Source organism: Sinohyriopsis cumingii, chromosome 10, assembly GCF_028554795.1.
Source record: "Sinohyriopsis cumingii isolate HCF-2022 chromosome 10, ASM2855479v2, whole genome shotgun sequence".
NCBI lineage: Eukaryota > Metazoa > Mollusca > Bivalvia > Unionida > Unionidae > Sinohyriopsis > Sinohyriopsis cumingii.
The window spans coordinates 24,030,691-24,052,048 of record NC_142970.1 but is presented as its reverse complement, the minus strand read 5'-3'; the positions used below and the strand labels follow the sequence as shown (position 1 = coordinate 24,052,048).

At 36.1% G+C, this 21,358-nt stretch overlaps 1 protein-coding gene across 1 annotated transcript in view; it reads right to left on the bottom strand.

Moving 5' to 3' along the window:
• Positions 1–17,600: 17,600 nt before the first annotated feature.
• LOC149789728 (protein CNPPD1-like) overlaps positions 17,601–21,358 on the bottom strand; it is a 30,611-nt gene continuing 26,853 nt past the window's right edge. The window contains exon 8 of the mRNA XM_089971748.1: positions 17,601–20,475. Within this exon, the coding sequence (XP_089827874.1) occupies positions 19,651–20,475 (825 nt within the window). The 3' untranslated portion in view covers positions 17,601–19,650. The remainder of the gene's footprint in view (positions 20,476–21,358) is intronic.

Sequence of the window (21,358 nt, the reverse complement as noted above, 5' to 3'; positions counted from 1 at the left end):
GCAGATGTATCCAAAGTGCAGGGAATATCACGTTTGACACGAATATAAACAAGACACGAGTTTTTATACTTTTTCAGAACACGTTTGTTTCAACACATGTTTAAATTGAACAACACGAAAGACAAATATATATAAAAGCCAAATGGTTAAGTACAGCGATAAAATACACATAAAAAACAACAGAGTGGAATAAAAATAAGTCACTGTACAGCACGTTTTTGGTAACAAAGGTGTCCTATGGACAGTATGTAATGTTCTTACAGTCTCTTAGTGTCCTCCCATAATCATCCTTCGTTTTCTTTGGAAAAGATAATAGTTTAAAAATGGAGAAATGATTCTGAGTTTACGTTTCACTTGTATTTTGACCAACTCTCGGTAGATGCGTTCTCTCAACTCCACAGGAAAATCCTAAATGTTCTCTTGTAAAGTATCCATCCAGAGATTACTGAGGTCGTCCCACTAAAGTTAGGTGTTACAATGCGGAGACCATCGAGCATGTTACAGGTTAGCCGAATCTGTCTGCTCCCACTCGTGAAGTGACACACCGCAACTGAAGCAACTGACTTTATCCCCTTTGCCCAAGAAGAGAAATCCTGCTCTGGCTAATTCTTCAGAGGTAGGTCCTCTCAGATATTTAGACCATTCTTTTTTCTTCTTCCATCTGTGGTGTGTGTGTGTGTGTGTGTGTGTGTGCGTTCGCGTATATTTGTTTGGATAGTATAGTGTGCGTATGTGTTCTCGTACGTATGTGTGGATAGGATAGTATATTTTTGGGTTTGTATGCGTTCGCGTACGTTTGTTTGGATAGTATATTTAGGTTTGTTTTTGTTTTCTTCCCGTGTATGAATAGCATATAGTGTGTTGTTTTTTTGTTTTTGTTTTTTTCTCTTTCTCATGTGTGGATAATAGATATTGTGGATACTTCCCCTTCCCTTCTGTGTGGATAGTATATTTTTGGTTTGTTTTTTCTTTTTCCACCTGTGTGTGTGTGTGTGTGTATGTGTGTGTGTGTGCGTGTGTGTGTGTGTGTGTGTGTGTGTGCGTTTGTATGAGTTCGCGTACGTTTGTGTGGATAGTAGTTTTTTTCCCCTTACTTTCTGTGTGGATAGTAGAGAATATGTTGGTATGCGTTTGCATACGTTTGTGTGAATAATAGATACTGTGTTCGTATATGAGCGCGTACATTTATGTGGATAGTTGATATTAGTTTTTTTATAGTAAATATTGTGGTATGTTTGATAGAAGATATTGATGTTTACCCTTCCCATCTGTGTGGATAGTAGTGTGTGTATTTGTATTTGTGCGCGTATGTTTGTGTGAATATTATATTTGGGGCTTGATTTTTGCTCCTTCCCGTGTGTGGATAGTATATTTGGGGTTTGTTTTTCTTCTTATCTGTGTGCGCGTGTGTGTGTGTGTGCACTTGTACGTTTTTTGTGTGTATGTATTTGTGTGCAAACGTACGTTTGGTTTGTGTGTTTGTGTGTATCTGTGCGCGCGTACGTTTGTTTGGTTTTACGTATTGGTCATTGTTTGTATCGTTATAAGACTCACTTTATCCGTATCAAATACATTCTACCTATCTACATACCTACAGCAACGCGTACTCATGTCAGCCACTTGCAACATTGTTGCCATTATTCCACTAGTGTCTAGTACAGTGACGTCATTGATGCTGGAAACTATGAGACTATAAATATAGACTTGGTTTTTTCCACAGGTGATAGCTATAAATATATTCTAGAGTTGTTAAACAGGAATGTCACACACAAGTTGAGGCTATAAATAGGCAGTGGGTTTTCCCAAAGGAATTTCCAAAAGTTGTAGCTATAAATAGTGGGATTTCATAGGAATTTCCACAGGTTATAGCTTTAAATAGATACAAGGGTGTTTACCCACGACCGTCACACACGTTGAGACTATAATTATTTACTAGGTTTGTCAATTTTAGTCAAAACCAATGTAATCTAATGCTCCAGGATATGTTTAGTCTCCTTCAAATTCTGAGAGAATTTCGCCATTTTAGCGTTACTTTTAGTCACATCTATTTTTGCGTTGGTCATATCGTGATATAGCTATTTATAGCATCATTACAACTATGCAAATGTTTGAACACCACCAACATAATTTCAGGTCTAGGTAACGCTTTATATATAAATCTCGGGTTTGTAACAGTTCATGTCTGTCTCTGTCTCTGTTGTGTTTGGCCCTCTACCACCCATTGTCTTTATACATTTCCAACCCATGTTAAACTTCCCCATGTTAAATTCGCCTTGAACCTATACAGTAACAACTTATACTAAACTTTCCCTTGTCGCGCTATAGTCCCAACCATGTTAAACTCCCCTTGTCCCTCCCTGTACGTTCCCAGCTTGTTTTTCTTTAATGTTCTCATTTGCCCTACAGTATCAACCTATGTCAGTGTGTTATATATGTCCATTATCTCTCGTGTATTTGTCTCTACCTAGAGTAGCGCGTATTTAGATCAGCCACTTGCAACACTGTTGTTTTGTTACATTGTTACCAATCTCCAGTAATATTACCTCATCCACCTGTTCCATTCATATAGAACCCAACCGTATGTCAAGTCGCTGTAGTAACCCAGGGTGATTTTAAAATTGTTGTCGCTATAGTGGCCCAGGGGGTCATTGTTGCTAAAGTGGCGCCTTTCACTACAATTGTCAGTTGAAACTGTCTCTGCACATCTTTGCATCTCCTTGAACCTATCTGCACCTATCTGCCTTGTCTTTGCATTTCTTTGACACTCTTTTTTTTATATATTACATGACCTCTTAAACGGCTACTGCCCGGTATGTCTCCTCGTGTGTAACTTCAGATGTCCTAGGTAATGAAACCTTTCATGACATTCTTCACACTAAAATGGTTTTTCTCCAGTTTGCGTACCCATGTGATTTTTCGGATTTCCACTGTCAATAAACACTACACTACAAACTTCAAATTCAAATGAGGGTTTCTTCCCCAGTATGCATCCCCATAGGTTAAGATAGTTCCTCTGCGTCTGCCGAGTTCAAAAGCTCATCAGGCCGGTTACTGTCATATGAAACACAATGCACTAAAATAATATCATTATTTAAAGCAAGTGTGCGTCATGTTTTAATTTGGATACGTTTTGACTTGAGTACGTTTTGGTTACGTTTCGGTCTGGATACGTTTTGACCTGTTCCCGTATCTCGTGTGCCCAAAATTAGCGTCAGTTTGAACAGAATGTTCAGGTGACAACTGCCGCTTTTTGAATGGCAAGCATTGCGGTACTTTATTTTTGTCAATCTGTTGAATTCTGTTGTGGTATGTGTTTTGTGCGAATATTGGTGACATAAACCTTGGATATAAAAGCCTGTGCGTAATCTATACAATGATGTGAGGCATTTCTGCGCACCTAAGGTTTTCGTCTCCAATACTGAAGCAAAACGCATACCGAATTCTCGTGTGTGCGTGTGTGTGTGTGTGTGTGTGAATTTTTAACGTAGCGTTAACAATTTTTCAGTCATATCGCTAGGATGTCTGCAGTGTGGCAATTTATAGTGATGTCTAGCACTGGGGCATCATGCCGCAGACATGTAACATGATGTCCCACCCGGTCACATTATCCTGACATCAGGCCGACCAGTCCTAACACTAACCTCTTAATGCTAAGCGCCAAGCGAGGTAGCTGTATGTACCATTTTTAGAAGTCTTTGGACCAAGTGGAGCTAGCATTTTTTGTTTAAAGGTACACATCGGGTATAAGGCCAAGATCTCTAATCTATGACCCATATCAAACACATCAATGATGCACAAAGGAATTAAAAGTTCTTTGATCAATACCTAAGATATACAATGTTTTTCAAATAGTATAACCAGCAAGAAAAACGGGGAAATTTGTTTTCTTTAAAAATCTAACTGCATTGATAATACGAAACTGTAGACAGTCATTATCTATCTATCTATCTATCTATCTATCTGTCTGTCAGTCTTTGTGTATCTTAGGTATTGTTCATAACATTTTAATTCCTTTTATATTGGTGGATGATTGATGCATGTAATATGTGTTATTGAGTATACAGCTTGACCTTACTTCAGTTGTGCTCCTTTAAAAAAGCTACTAGCTCTGCTTGGTCATTTTTGCTTCCGAGACATCAGAGGTAATTTATTAAAAACAATAACAAAAAAGAGCAGTTACCGTTTTGTGTTGCTGTTGATGCTTTTCTGTTCTTTTAATTTTTTTATTTTATATATTTGGTATTTCTTTCCTGGGAAACACCGAGGCTGGTGTTTATAGCCTGGTAAAATTCATTCTCTGTATTTAATAACTGCTAAACATAATGTACTTTAGACTAACTGATGCTGATTTTATGAGCTTAAAGGAGCAGTCATTTTAGTTAGCACAGGGTAAGTACAATTTTCACAAGTACAACATCGATAGAAATTTCAACCACAGTACGTGAAAGAAACTTAAAGTTAAACCAACATTGCATGTTGCTCGTGTTAACAACTTCATCCTACACCTTCCAGTTTCTCAGAACTCAAAATAAATGTTGCATACCCCTTTATACATTCTTGTTGTTGGCAGTTTCTTGTTTTACGAGTTCCACCAAGGGAATTCACTCAGTTACATAATTAAGAAAGGGAAACAACTTGGAAAGGTTTAATCATGACCATGAAACTGAGTCATCTCCCTTCATCTGCAACTCTTTTTTTTTTTTTTTTTTTTTCCCCCCCATGTCCTACACTAAGACCTCGACGCTGATATTTATGTTTTGGGCATCTGGGTGTTACTGTCCAAATAACAGCGCTGTATAGCGTGTTCCAATGTCGTTTAACATAGGAAAGACAAGTCATATTTTGATGACTATCTCACACGCTTGGTAGCCCATATCGGCGCCCATATCGGCGCTTTTCTACAAATTATAGTTATAATGTTTTAGTCAGGCTTTACTTACTATTTCCTACTAAATTCAAATTCTCACACAAGCAAATGGACATGTTTTGAAATTTCATTGGCCTTCGTTTCAGATGGCTGGAATGCAATGGAAGCCGAGAATACCGAAATCGGTTAAAAGGATGTTAAGAATCTTGAACCAAATGAAGTTATCTAAGCACTTTTTTCAATATTAATATATGTTTTATTCATTTCGTTAAAGAAGTATAATTTAACTTAACCCGATTTCAGCATTTCCAACTTCCATTGCATTCCAGCCAACTGAAATGTTGGACAACGAAATTTGAAAATCAAGTAAAATTCTTTTGTGAGAATTTGAATTTATTAGAGAAAAATACATCAGAGTAAGTTAAATCTGAATAACACATTAGAACTTTACTTTGTAGAAAAGCGTTGCTATGGCAACCATTTGTGTGAGATATTCTGAAAATTTGACTTTCGATACAATGTTAGTTAACATCAAAACACGCTACACAGCACAATAAGACCGAAAAGCCCAAAACAAATATCGAGATTTACATGTAGGACTACTCTTTTCTAATGACATTCCCAAGTTGATATGGGCAGGATAATGTGAACTTTGTAAATTAAACATTGAGCGTACGGTCATCCGAAATTTGAGATGAGAATACATCCTGGAAGAAAGTCAAGCATGCCTTAATTTTTTGCTGAAAAAAAGTTTCGAAATCATGGAGTAAAGAAATGTGTTGTAAATAAGAACTAATAAACATTATAATCTGAAGTTAGGACAAATGCAAGTGTATAACAATAATACTAGAGACATACCCATTCAAATGTCAAGTATTCTCATTGGTATGCAAATGACGGTGCAAAATTCTGTGTAAATATTGCATAGGACCTAAAAACCATTGAAGCATTATACTGGACACCGTGTCTAGCCTATCACGTGCTGCAAACTGGTCTTAAACCCATAACAACAAGAACATTTACAGTTTTCAGGTTTATATTAATCAGAAAAACAATTAATCATCTATTGAATTACGTTGTCACTGGCAATAATTACTGTTCATCATTTGCATAATGATGCATAAATACATTTAAATATGTGATTTGTATCATTCTATAATTCCATACCTTTACACATAGACAATACGTACATTTACAAATTTTGCATATTTATTTTTTAAAATTTTGAATCAAGATTCAATATTACAAATAATGTTAGTTGAAATAATCGCATGCGCCCACGTCCTTACATGTCTTGTACCGTAGCTGCTGTGTTACTTAGAACCTTTAATGGTTATTTTACGGTGTCTCCTTATGTGTACCTTCGAATATCCAAGGTAATGAAACCTTTCATCACACACTTCACACTTACATGGTTTATTCTCCAGCATATATCCCCATGTGATTCTTCAGGGTTTGACTCTGGCTAAATCTTTCATCACACACTTCACACTTATATGGCTGTTCTCTAGCGTGTATCCTTATGTGTTTCTACAGACTTGCACTGCGAATAAACCTTTCATTACATATTTCACACTTAAATAGTTTCTCTCCTGCATGTATCCTAATGTGGTTTTTCAGTCTTGCACTGAGACTAAACCTGTTATGGCATACTTCACACTTAAATGGCGCTTTTCAAGTAAGTATTCTAAAATGGCTTTTCAGAATTGCGCTGTGACTAAACATTTTATGACATACTTCACATTTAAATATTTTTCTCCAGTATGCATCCCTGTGTGTATCTTCAGATTTTCTAACCGACTGAAGCTTTCATCACATAGTTTACACTTAAATGGTTTTTCTCCAGTATGAATCCTCACGTGGTTCTTCAAAATTCCACTCTGACTAAACTTTTGTTCACATACGTCACACTTGAATGGTTTTTCTCCAGTATATATCCTTTTATGCACCTTCAGACTTCCATTCTTACTAAACATTTCATCTCATACTTCACACGTAAATGGTTTTTCTCCGGTATGTATCCCAAGTGATTTTTTAGACTTTCACTGCGTTTAAACCTTTTATCACAAACTTTGCACCTAAATCGTTTTTGTCCAGTATGTCGCTTCATGTGAACCATCAGATTCCACTCCAACAACGATATAATCCAAAACGTATTTCAATTCACATTAATTCCAAACTTGTTCTTTTATCATGCAATTAACGAGCACATCACAATTCAAATGAATAATTAAAATAAAATTTCATTACGATCTTCGTGCATCAATGGTTTGTAGGTCCTATTCAATATTTATGCAAAGCTTTGCAAGTAAACCAGGATTTTAACATGCAGGTATGGCTGGAACATAAGTTTTTGTCATTCAACGACCTGCAGAAAGAATTCTTACGATTGTTTCAGGTTATATGCACGAAGACGGTGAACAGTTTTTTATATGAATGTTAGTTGTATCTCCTACAAGCAAACGTCGACTTCCAATCCAACAAAGCTGTTTCTGCTTTTCACTTAAGAATAGTTTCACTCCCTTCCTGCAAATAGAAAGGAAAGTCAAATGTAAAAGCGGAAGAAGCTGACTTTGACAATATCGGTATTCTAAGTCTCCAGATGGTAAGAGGAGTGGCTCGAGTTCACCGCTTATTAGAACGAAATCAGAGACGTTTAATGACAGGTCAAGGTCTTGATCACCATATCAAAGGTCAAGATCAAGATAACCTTAATGACAGGTCAAGGTTTTGATCACCAACTCAAAGATCAAGATCAAGATAACCTTAATGACAGGTCAAGGTCTTGATCACCATATCAAATGTCAATATCAAGATAACCCTCTGCCGATGCACATTTTATACATGCGAAGCTGTATCAGGGAGCTTATTATATTCTCCTTTTGTTCAGTAATAGTTTCACTACAGTAATGACGTAACTTTGAACAAGAGTTGTTTTTCAAGGAAACGTGTCCCCAATACTTGATTGGATAAAGAGTGATGGTAACTTATGCCACAGTGGTTGTTGTTGTTGCTGTTGTTTGAGGGTTTAACGCCATTTTTCAGCACAAGATAGGCTATGCCACAGTGGTACGTGATAGCATAGTATAATGGCAATACGTGAAACAAAGGGAAATGATGGTATATCACAATGGTAACTTATGTCACGGTGGTAGAATACCATGATGGTAATGTATAGCACGATAGTAAGTGATGGTATATCATGATGGTATTTTATAGCACGGTGGCAAGTGACAACATATCACGAAGGAAATTAACGGCACGGTGGTAACTTATGGTATATCATTATGTTAGTGTATATCACGGTGGTAAGTGATATAGATATTTAAACATCGTTTGATAGCCAGATTATTTCATGCATGTTGTAGTTCTTTAAAGATTGGAACGTAATTAGCATTTCTAGTTAAGACGTTAGTTGTTTATATCATGAGTTAATAAGAAATACCATGAATATTTCATTTACTTTTATGTCGGATATTTGCATTTATATGGAATAGTATCTTTAGCTGTGGTAATTGGGAATTCAGCTGTATTGATTATGGTATATGGGGAAATCATCAATATTAACGATGGTACGTCGGTACACAGCGATATTAATTTTGGTACATGGGGACTCAGCGATATTCATTATGGTATTCAGGTGCTGATCGATATTAATTATGGTGCATGGGTACTCAGTAATATTAATTGTAGCAAATGGGTATTCTGCAATATTGAGTATGCTGCATGGACAATCATCGATGCTAATTTTGGTACATGGGTAGTCAGAAATATTCACTGTGTTATCGGGGGATTCATCGATAATAATTATGGTATATTGATAATTATCAATATTTATTTTGGTACATAGGTACTCAGAAATATTCATTATCGTATACTGGGACTCATCGATGTTAATTGGGATATATTGGTAGTGATCGATATTAATTATGATATACGGGTACTGATCGATATTCATTGTGATATATGGGTACTGATCGGTATTAATTATGGCATATGGGTACCTAGAGATATTAAATATGGCATACGGATACTCATCGATATTAATTATGGTAAACGGTACTCATCAATATTAATTGTGGTATATGGGACCTCTGCGATATTCAAGATACGCTTTTAGTGTAGCTAAACTTAAGCTATTAGTATCATTTATCTTATTTGCCACATGGTTTGGTTTGCAAATAATTGAAATTGTTTTTACTTGTTCTTTGACAAGTATGACACAGCCATCACCAGCTCTTTTATGCTAACAACATGTCACTGAAATAGGGATTAATGATTATCTTGTTGATGATGTTAAGACAGCAATAACAGAAGAGTGAGGATTAGTCATCGTCTTCTTCATGGTGTAAAGACATCAATAACAGAAGAGTGAGGATTAGTCATTGTCTTCTTGATGGTGTAAAGACAGCAATAACAGAAGAGTGAGGATTAGTCATCGTCTTCTTGATGGTGTAAAGACGGCAATAACAGAAGAGTGAGGATTAGTCATCGTCTTCTTGATGGTGTAAAGACAGCAATAACAGAAGAGTGAGGATTAGTCACTGTCTTCTTGATGGTGTAAAGACAGCAATAACAGAAGAGTGAGGGTTAGTCATCGTCTTCTTGATTGTGTAAAGACAGCAATAACAGAAGAGTGAGGATTAGTCACTGTCTTCTTGATTGTGTAAAGACAGCAATAACAGAAGAGCGAGGATTAGTCATCGTCTTCTTCATGGTGTAAAGACAGCAATAACAGAAGAGTGAGGATTAGTCATCGTCTTCTTCATGGTGTAAAGACAGCAATAACAGAAGAGTGAGGATTAGTCATTGTCTTCTTGATGGTGTAAAGACAGCAATAACAGAAGAGTGAGGATTAGTCATCGTCTTCTTCATGGTGTAAAGACAGCAATAACAGAAGAGTGAGGATTAGTCATCGTCTTCTTGATGGTGTAAAGACAGCAATAACAGAAGAGTGAGGATTAGTCACTGTCTTCTTCATGGTGCAAAGACAGCAATAACAGAAGAGAGAGGATTAGTCATCGTCTTCTTCATGGTGTAAAGACAGCAATAACAGAAGAGTGAGGATTAGTCATCGTCTTCTTCATGGTGTAAAGACAGCAATAACAGAAGAGTGAGGATTAGTCATCGTCTTCTTCATGGTGTCAAGACAGCAATAACAGAAGAGTGAGGATTAGTCATCGTCTTCTTCATGGTGTAAAGACAGCAATAACAGAAGAGTGAGGATTAGTCATCGTCTTCTTCCTGGTGTAAAGACAGCAATAACAGAAGAGTGAGGATTAGTCATCGTCTTCTTCCTGGTGTAAAGACAGCAATAACAGAAGAGTGAGGATTAGTCATTGTCTTCTTCATGGTGTCAAGACAGCAATAACAGAACAGTGAGGATTAGTCATTGTCTTCTTCGTGGTGTAAAGACAGCAATAACAGAAGAGTGAGGATTAGTCATTGTCTTCTTCATGGTGTAAAGACAGCAATAACAGAAGAGTGAAGATTAGTCATGCTTCTTGATGGTGTAAAGACAGCAATAACAGAAGAGTGAGGATTAGTCATTGTCTTCTTCATGGTGTAAAGACAGCAATAACAGAAGAGTGAGGATTAGTTATTGTCTTCTTCATGGTGTAAAGACAGCAATAACAGAAGAGTGAGGATTAGTCATTGTCTTCTTCATGGTGTAAAGACAGCAATAACAGAAGAGTGAGGATTAGTCACTGTCTTCTCGATGGTGTCAAGACAGCAATAACAGAAGAGTGAGGATTAGTCATTGTATTCTTCATGGTGTCAAGACAGCAATAACAGAAGAGTGAGGATTAGTCACTGTCTTCTTGATGGTGTAAAGACATCAATAACAGAAGAGTGAGGATTAGTCACTGTCTTCTTGATGGTGTAAAGACAGCAATAACAGAAGAGTGAGGATTAGTCATTGTATTCTTCATGGTGTCAAGACAGCAATAACAGAAGAGTGAGGATTAGTCATTGTATTCTTGATGGTGTAAAGACAGCAATAACAGAAGAGTGAGGATTAGTCATTGTATTCTTCATGGTGTAAAGACAGCAATAACAGAAGAGTGAGGATTAGTCATTGTCTTCTTCATGGTGTAAAGACAGCAATAACAGAAGAGTGAGGATTAGTCATTGTATTCTTCATGGTGTCAAGACAGCAATAACAGAAGAGTGAGGATTAGTCACTGTCTTCTTGATGGTGTAAAGACAGCAATAACAGAAGAGTGAGGATTAGTCATTGTATTCTTCATGGTGTAAAGACAGCAATAACAGAAGAGTGAGGATTAGTCATTGTATTCTTCATGGTGTAAAGACAGCAATAACAGAAGAGTATGGATTAGTCATTGTCTTCTTCATGGTGTCAAGACAGCAATAACAGAAGAGTGAGGATTAGTCATTGTATTCTTCATGGTGTAAAGACAGCAATAACAGAAGAGTGAGGATTAGTCATTGTATTCTTCATGGTGTAAAGACAGCAATAACAGAAGAGTGAGGATTAGTCATTGTCTTCTTCATGGTGTAAAGACAGCAATAACAGAAGAGTGAGGATTAGTCATTGTATTCTTCATGGTGTCAAGACAGCAATAACAGAAGAGTGAGGATTAGTCACTGTCTTCTTGATGGTGTAAAGACAGCAATAACAGAAGAGTGAGGATTAGTCATTGTATTCTTGATGGTGTAAAGACAGCAATAACAGAAGAGTGAGGATTAGTCACTGTCTTCTTGATGGTGTAAAGACAGCAATAACAGAAGAGTGAGGATTAGTCATTGTATTCTTCATGGTGTCAAGACAGCAATAACAGAAGAGTGAGGATTAGTCATTGTATTCTTCATGGTGTAAAGACAGCAATAACAGAAGAGTGAGGATTAGTCATTGTATTCTTCATGGTGTCAAGATAGCAATAACAGAAGAGTGAGGATTAGTCACTGTCTTCTTGATGGTGTAAAGACAGCAATAACAGAAGAGTGAGGATTAGTCATTGTATTCTTCATGGTGTAAAGACAGCAATAACAGAAGAGTGAGGATTAGTCACTGTCTTCTTGATGGTGTAAAGACAGCAATAACAGAAGAGTGAGGATTAGTCATTGTATTCTTCATGGTGTAAAGACAGCAATAACAGAAGAGTATGGATTAGTCATTGTCTTCTTCATGGTGTCAAGACAGCAATAACAGAAGAGTGAGGATTAGTCATTGTCTTCTTCATGGTGTAAAGACAGCAATAACAGAAGAGTGAGGATTAGTTATTGTCTTCTTCATGGTGTAAAGACAGCAATAACACAAGAGTGAGGATTAGTCATTGTCTTCTTCATGGTGTCAAGACAGCAATAACAGAAGAGTGAGGATTAGTCATTGTCTTCTTCATGGTGTAAAGACAGCAACAACAGAAGAGTGAGGATTAGTCATTGTCTTCTTGATGGTGTAAAGACAGCTATGTCGGTGAAATATGGATTGGTGATTGTCTTTTTGATGGTATAAAGATAGCCATGTTAGTGAAACAGGAATTGGTTATTGTATTCTTGATGGTGTAAAGATAGCCATGTCAGTGAAATAGGGATTGAAGATTGTCGTCTTGATGGTGTAAAGATTGCCATGTCAGTGAAACGGGGACATTTGTAGAGCGAAATGATCTCTTTTCAAATGGTAAAGAACTCTTTCGAGAAGTAATAAGGTAGCGACGGTTAAAGTTCGGAAGGCAAAGGAATGGGAGGGATGTACAGTGGTAAATACAGAATAATTATCAACGCCATATAGTAGTTTAGAAGAGGATTCGTGCCAGTGGAGAAGCCCAATAATGAATAAATCTTTGGAGTTCCTCGCTATGGGGTACTAAATGAGTACATTGAAGAACTCTGTCCAGAAACTGATGCATTTTAAATCCCTCTTTATTTAAATACTGCAACGACCCTTTCCAGTGCCTCTAAGCTATCTTAGAAAAGAGATTATTTTAAGCCATTGCTAATCTATGTGCTTTATGTTTGTATGGAATTGAATATTGGTATGTACATACCATTAAAAGGTGTTTTGTTTTAGTGCCTTTTCTGTCTTGTTCGTTTCACTCTCGTTGATTTAATGTGATAAATGCTCCTGTTCTATCAACTGCTGCTTATTTACAACACATCCTATTTTATGTTCCTTATTATAAAATATTTTCTTCTTCATGTTTTGTTTGTTTAATAAACATGTGTGTTTAAATGTTCTTAAAGTTTTTCTTAATGCAGAAGGAGGTGATCTTAACCTGAATGGTAAAAATGCAATAAAATGTTTTCTTTTGTTGTTATGTAATCTTTATGTTCAGTACGCAATTTATTCAAATTGTAAATCGCAAGTTTTATTCATTAGCGATGTCACTCAAAGCATTACTACATCTCACAATGACCGATACATATTTCTCTCTCAAAAAGATCTTTTTCAAAGTTTATTTTTCTTCTGTTGGGATAGTATACAATGGCAGAAGTTGGTGAAGTGGAATTATAAATTCATTTCTGTCGCACATTGTACCGATCACTAAAGATGTCACGTGGGGTGTTTTAGAGTCTTGTTGTTTTTTCAAACGTCCAACTATGGCTATTTTTGAATTCCTGTCAAAGTTTTCCAAATTCTTTGAATGTTCAACTAGTCTTTAGATTTGTGAAATCAAACCTTTTGTGTTCGTTGCTAACATTGCATTCATTTTTATTTTTAATTTGTTCATTTTTCATTTACGTGAAAGGACTGTTTCAAGATTAAATCAATATATATCCAATCCTGAACAAAGGTTAATGAAACCATATTTCGGTTTTGCATTAATAGTAAAAATGATGTTATTGTAATATATCCAGTGCTTCCTTCATTGTTAATGACAAAGTCTTCAATATTTAAATAACTAAATTGTACAATGCTGAAGCATAACTTTTACCCCTAGATAGATGGTGAGGACAGATCATTCTGCATTGCAATTAATGGCGGGGCCTCAGGTGGACTAGTGGCCTGAAGCGCTTGCCTTTACCGATCTCACACGTCTTCATAGGTTCAAATCTCGGACTTTAGCCAATGGGGTTATATGAGAAAATTTGCCAGTAGCTTCCTGTGGGTCGGCGGTACTTACCTAGGTTTTCCCGGTTTTTCCTCCACCAGTTATACTGGTCGCCAAGTAAAGCCCATCTTCCATTGAGAAATGGCGTTGAACCCAAAAAACAACTGAGTGCAGACGGTGGTGCTGGTGGCTTGGATTATTAGTTTTACACCCAACACGGATTAAGAGTTTTCAGAAAAAAAAGAGTGTAACAAATTACAAGTTAAATAAAAATCACCATTAGGTGAAACGGTGGAACAATTGTTTAAAGAAATGGGTTTAACAATAGCTGCTTAATTCACTGCAGTTAAGTATGATTACGTCGTCTCATGTACTTTTCATACAACAATTGGTATGGCTATACCGTATGATTCTATTTCTAAAATAATTGGTAAGGCTACATTATCGGATGTTCTCTCTCCAGGAATAGCTATAGCTACATCATTGGATGCTTGTTCTATAGCAATATGTATGGATACATCATCGGATGCTCTATTTACAGCCGATTGGGTAAAATGCTGAACTTTCTACAGCAAAATTGTAGACAAAGAATTTTAATAGGGTTGCTTTAATATCAGATGTCAAAAAGGGCCGAATTAAAATTGGTAATCATTTGTTCCAGTTAGACAAAGCAAGCAGCAGCATTGTCTACTGGTTGTGTGTTACAGCTTTTCAAAACAGCTGCAATATTCTATAAACATTTTTTTTTGAAGAAAAAGTTCTTGTTTCTTTAATAAAAGTTTCTTTATAAAGAAAGCATATAAACTGATTTTACCATGAATTTTCATTGAAAGAGTAACGAAAAACAATGAACCCAATTAATTTAGTTTTATATCCAAGTTTGATATGTTTATATAAATATTTTTTCATCATAATCCAAGTTTGCTGACATTTTATCCTTTCTGAATACAATGCTTAATTTTATTTATATATTCACTCTCTTCTTGAAGGGTAATATTGACCTCTTAATGATAAAATCATTAAATTCAATATTATCACCTAGTGATCTGGTCCACAACTTGTCTTAATTACTCTGAAATTCACTAACTTCATCCGACACAAATGTTAATAAAAAAGGGCAAAACTATGAGCACCGACATATAATGACTTGTATCCACAACTCATGCTCTTGAGACTGGGCTGAGATACTGAGAAGGTAAGATTTTTGTGTTTAAGATATTAGGAAAGATGGTACGACTACTGGCAAAAGTCAACAGATGACATATGAAAAAAATTGCCATTGTAATTTTATGTCAGTGATGAAAGATGGGCACTAAAGTCTAATAACATCATCACTTTCTTCTTCCATTATTGGGGCCCCGAGTGTCCGAGTGGTCTAAAGCGCTCTCCGCTACGGATCACTGCCATCTCACCTCTGTCTGCGTGGGTTCAAGTCTCAGATTCGGCCAATGTGGGTATGTGAGAAAGCTTGCCAGTAGCTTCTCGTGGGTCGGTGGCTCTTTCCGGTGTTTTCCCGGTTTCTTCCTCCACCATTAATACTGACCGCCATGCATAGCCTATCGTGTGCTGCAAAATGGCGTTAAACCCCACAACAATATCACTTTCTTCTTCCATTATTCCACTGTTGGAAAATGAGTAACTGCTATAAAGCCTTTATGTTATGCAGACTAGAACCAAACTTCAGACATCTGTTAATGACCTGTAATGCATATGGGGCCCCTGGTGGCCGAGTGGTCTAAAGCACTTGCCTTTACCAATCTCTGCAATCTCACTTCTGTCTGTGTGGGTTCCAGTCTCAAACTTGGCCATGTGGTTATATGAGAAGGGTTGTTGGTTCTTACTGGGAATTTTCCGGGTTCTTCCTCCACCAATTATACTATCTGCCATGTATAGCCTATCAGGTCTGACAAATGGCATTAAATCCGAAACAAAAAAGTCATGCATATGGACACAGTGATTAAAGTCCCATTTTGCATTTGATGCCAAGTGTAATGGAAAACTGCCTGTGAGTAACGTCAAACCATGAAATGAAAGAGATTAAAAATCCTTTTGAAAGTATCTACTTTGTAGCTCTACATGTGCAGGCAGATTGGAAGGCACATATATTCTACCTAAATGTGACGTGTATGGTCCAGATACTTCAGCCAGCTGTCCTACAGTCTATCCTTACACTATGCACTCTTTTACCATGCAAGTGCCTACAGCTACCACCAAATGCATGAATGTTTTAATGCAAGAGTTAACTGTGACTGAGATTTAACCTTTGCGTTTATGATCCTAATTCCTTGATGACCAAAACTTAAATTAACTCACGTAAATACACAGCGTATAATCAAATACATATGTCTGCTTTGATTTAATCCAATCAAGCCAAATAAATATGGATGGCTTACAGGTGATAAAATTATTCCATATGTCCATGCGCAATTTGTTTGCACACCCAGATTGACTTCTCTAGTTTTGCATGTAAGAGATCTAAGTGAAATATAATGTACAAGATTTTCAGACAAAACAAGTTTAAAATTTGTTGAAGAGTTTATCGAGTGCATTCCAGGTCCTCCAAAAGATGTTACTCAATTTTGAAATTTTCACAAGAAATATTTTGACCACCCAAAAAGCAGCATTTGTTGATTTAAAAGTTTCCGAGTTTGGAGTAATAGTACAGGAAATTTTATGAGTGAGAGTCCCAGTGTGCGTATAGCTTTCCTTCCTAATGGTTATGTTGCTGTTGTTGTTCTTGTTGTGGGGTTTAACGCCATTTTTCAGCACACGATAGGCTATACATGGTGGCCAGTATTAATGGTGGAGGAAGAACCCAGGAAAGAACCATTGACCCACGAGAAGCTACTGGCAAGCTTTCTCACATATCAACATTAGCCGAATCCGAGACTCGAACCCACGCAGACAGAGGTGAGATGGCAGTGATCTGTAACGAAGAGCGCTTTAGACCACTCGGGGCCCCCCTAATGGTTATGCATTAACAAATGTGTGTGTGTGTGATTTGGATTTTTAACGTAGCTTTTACAAAAAATTCAGTCATATCGCTACGATGTCTGCAGTGTGGCAGTTTATAGTGATGTCTAGCACTGAGGCATCATGCCGCAGACATGTGGCATGATGTCCCACCCAGTCACATTATCCTGACACCGGGCCAACAAGTCCTAACACTAACCTCTTAATGCTGAGCGCCAAGCGAGGCAGCTGTTAGTACCATTTTTGTAAGTCTTTGGTATGACTCGGCCGGGGATCGAACCCACGACCTACCGCATCCAAGGCAGACGCTCTAACCATTAGAGCGGTTATTAACAACATAAAATCCTATGTTACATGATCAGCTGTTAATGTGTTGGCATGAAAATAAAAGAGCAAAATAAACCCTGAATACCCAAGCATTGCAAATTCCTTATGCAACTATTCTAAATGATAGCAAAACATATGCTTCCACATTTTCTCTGCCCTTACCATTAAATTGTCAACGAAAATGAAGCAGAAATAATCAATAAACCTTTTTTTTGTACAAAAAACTTAAGCAAAGGATTCTAAATTTTTGTGTAAGAGTTGTTCCCATATATCATTGTTTACTGATGAAATAGAAATTGTGAAACGACACAAAGTCCATTATTCTTGATATTTGACTATAAATTGCTAACAGACTGCATACACTACCCAAAAAAACAAACAAAACTTGTGGAAAAGAAAAGAAAAGATGAAATGAAACATGCTTGCAAATCTTTTAATGAAGAAAATGTTTAAAATAAAAAAGTGACATAATTTGTTCCTTACACATTGTTCTAAAAAACTTAATTGTTTTGATTTGCTGGGACTGAAGTAAAGGAGCCAATCAGAAGGCAATAAAAACATTATGCAAACCTAAATACCCAATATTTGGTGTTATCTGAGCTAAAATATCACAGGAGTTACATCATTCAGTTTGGGAGGTAAAAAAGTTTGGTATCTAAGAAGTAATGACAACAATACTACTGTAAAATAAAAGAAACATAAAGGATCAGAAACAGCATGACACAGCTCAATTTGCTGCAGGAGTAATTCATATGCATAGAGTTCATATCAAAGTCGAAACTTGCAAATACTTTCCAAAACTCTTTTAATAACTTTCAATGACCTACTGTTATTCATGACAAGTCAAGGACCTACTGTTATTCATGACAAGTCAAGGACCTACTGTTATTCATGACAAGTCAATGACCTACTGTAAATTCATGACAAGTCAAGGACCTAGTGTAATTTATTACAAGTCAAGAATCATATGAAGATTTGATCTTAAAATCAAACATGTGCAACATTTTCCTTGACTGCACCCAATTAAAAACCATTTAGTTAAGGATATCAGTTTCTGTACTGAACAACTTCGCTGACAAATACAAATGCACTCTATTTAGAAACTATTTAGTTAAGGATATCGTTTTCTGTAATGAACGATTTTGCTGACAAATACAAATGCACTCTATTTAGAAACCATTTAGTTAAGGATATCGATTTCTGTAATGAACAGTTTTGCTGACAAATACAAATGCACTCTATTTAGAAACCATTTAGTTATGGATATCGGTTTCTGTAATGAACAATTTCGCAGACAAATACAAATGCACTCTATTTAGAAAGTATTTAGTTAAGGATATTGGTTTCTATACTGAACAATTTCGCTGACAAATACAAATGCACTCTATTTAGAAAGTATTTAGTTAAGGATATTGGTTTCTATACTGAACAATTTCGCTGATAAATACAGATGCAATCTATTTAGAAACCATTTAGTTAAAAATAGTAGTCTATGTATCCACCGATTTCATTCACAGATAAGAATACAAATGTTTAAGAAAATTATGCATAAGATAACTGGGATTCCTATAAATACTTATTTAGAATATTCAAATGCATTATTAAAAAGGTTGATTTTCAGTGCTTCAAAACTTGATGGAGTGTCACTTTTAAGGGCGGATCAATCACTGTTGCAGACTTTAGTAAGATCACTGTATATTTTATAACAAAAATATTAAATTATCACAATGCTGGTTACTATGTTTACAATGATACCAGGAAGAAAGAAACTGGAAACTGAGAATATCTGTATCCAGTTCCAGTATTTTCTCAAACTGATGTTGCACATGAAGATCGCATACCTTTCATCCTCCCGCTTTTTGCTCCAATCAGTGAAGTTTTTTACACCTGGGTATTAATTAAATAGTCAACTGACAACAATGATGGTGGAAAGTACCCACAGCATAATCAGACAGGGAAAGCGAGCATTTAGATAGGCAAGTAAAATCTGAATTTCACTTGCCTATGGGTAATTAAATTTTCCTAATATTTTGAAGCCAGATGTGTAATTACATTTTCCAAGTTCTCTTGTGTTGACGTTAGAACATGTTGATTTACAGACTTAATATCTTTACATATGACTAAGAAAACTGATATATTTTTAAAAATTGTCAAGTGTGGTAACATCATCATACTTTGGAATTCAAAGAGGTTGTGTTTCTTACAATCTACATAATAACCAACCATTATTTTTGACAAGTTTCAGTACCATGACTGAAATAAAAAAATCTGAAACTTATATTTAATTTAGAACCTAAATTAAACTTACTTTAACAGCATCTTAAGTTTACATTAAGCAAAATGGCATAATAGGGTGAATTATTTAAATTCCATAATTATGAAACATGTATCCATAATTATCAATTGATGTCAAAGTTGTATTTTCATAGTAAAAAGATCCAGTAATAACAAGTATTCAAACTGAAAATGTTAAGCACTGACAGGTACAAAGGGAACAGAATTTGTTATAAAACCATGCTGACGATCCCAGACCAAATCTGAATTTGGTTGGCCATTGAAAATCAACTGACCGGAACTGACCATACAGCAACACCGACCCCATCCATGACCGATACCCAGTCCACTTATTCCGCTTCCTTTACCACTATTCCACATTGGATTTCCATTACAATTTTCAACACTCAATTGTTTCTGATACATATACATAGCTTCTTGTAGACTTGGACGCTCTTTTGTTATGTTCCAACAATTTGACCATGTGCCGGTAGGGCAAAATCCGTCAGAACAAAGTAAATCAGAAATGCGATTCCGTTGTGAATACTTCTTGAGGACTGGTTGTTTCTCATGGACAGCATAAACAAAATCAATTAAAGCATTCTTAATAGTGATAAGAGTTAACAAGTGGGAGAGAAATTTGTCCAGTTGCAGAGCATTTCTGAAGGTATTTTCTGTGCTGTCCGAACTAGTTCCTGGTTCTTTGTTGATTTCACCCATACCAGCTAAATCAGACTGAGTTGCAGCTATCGTGGTTGGGTTGTCAATTCTGGTTTGATCATCTGACATGTTTGGTAGATTACTATCTCTGATAACTTCAGCAGTGATGGGAAGCACCTGGGTCATGAAGCTGAAGTCAGTCAGTGGCAAGAGAGGGATTAGTGGATGCTGGGATGCTGATTGACTGGTCAATGGAAAGATCTTGGTTGACAATGCGGGTCCTGCTGTGTTTACCAGGACTGTGGAACCAATCATTGTGAGTATCCCAACAAGATAGGCAAGGGAAGTAACTGTCAGCATCTGAAAGGGATAAGACATTAATGTAATTAGTGAAGTAAACAGGGTTCATAAAGAATTCTGAATGATAAATTCAAAGACTTTTCCCAAACTTTCAGAGACCACAAACATAGATTTCCAAGACTTACTTTCACTAACATTTGGATACAAGTTAAATGAAAAAAACAACAAATGCAAAATACTACAATATTGTTTAATGATGAAATTCAAACTAATTAATTTCCTAATTTTAAAAGAAAGAAACCAGGAAAACTCTAGTACATCTGAATCTAACAACCTTGGATAATTTTATTTGTGATTACGCTGGAAAGAAATTAAAATATTTGGGTTTATTTCTATTTTCAAAGACTTTAAAGACCTCAGGGTAGTCTGCTCGATTTTCCTAAACTTTCAAGGTCTTGAAAATGCTACCGCCTTTTTCCCAAACTGTCAAAGACCTGCAAAGACCATAAGAACCCTGGTAAATACTGCAAATAATGGTTTATGTATCTCCGATTTTAGTATCTTCAAATATTTATCAAAATATCATTTGTGAAACATTTATATATCACATAAAATAATTATGTGATAAACATTAAATACTGATCAACACAAAGTGGTATAATAAAATTTGAAGTTACATATCAAAGCACGGAATCACTTATTTTCTCAACTTGATGTAATCCTTGGCTTTTTCTTCTGTTTCATGTAACAATGGCAATCATCTCTCCCGCTCAAATCATCACATGATGTCTAACAAATGTTATTGTCACCCTTCCTGCTTTTCCCCCCAAATGATTCTATTTTTTTAAACTGCTTTGTGCCGATGATTTAAACTTTTCAACATGCTTATTGTCCATTTCATCTTGAACATGTTTCATTTGTAGGATGCCCTTTTTAGAAATTA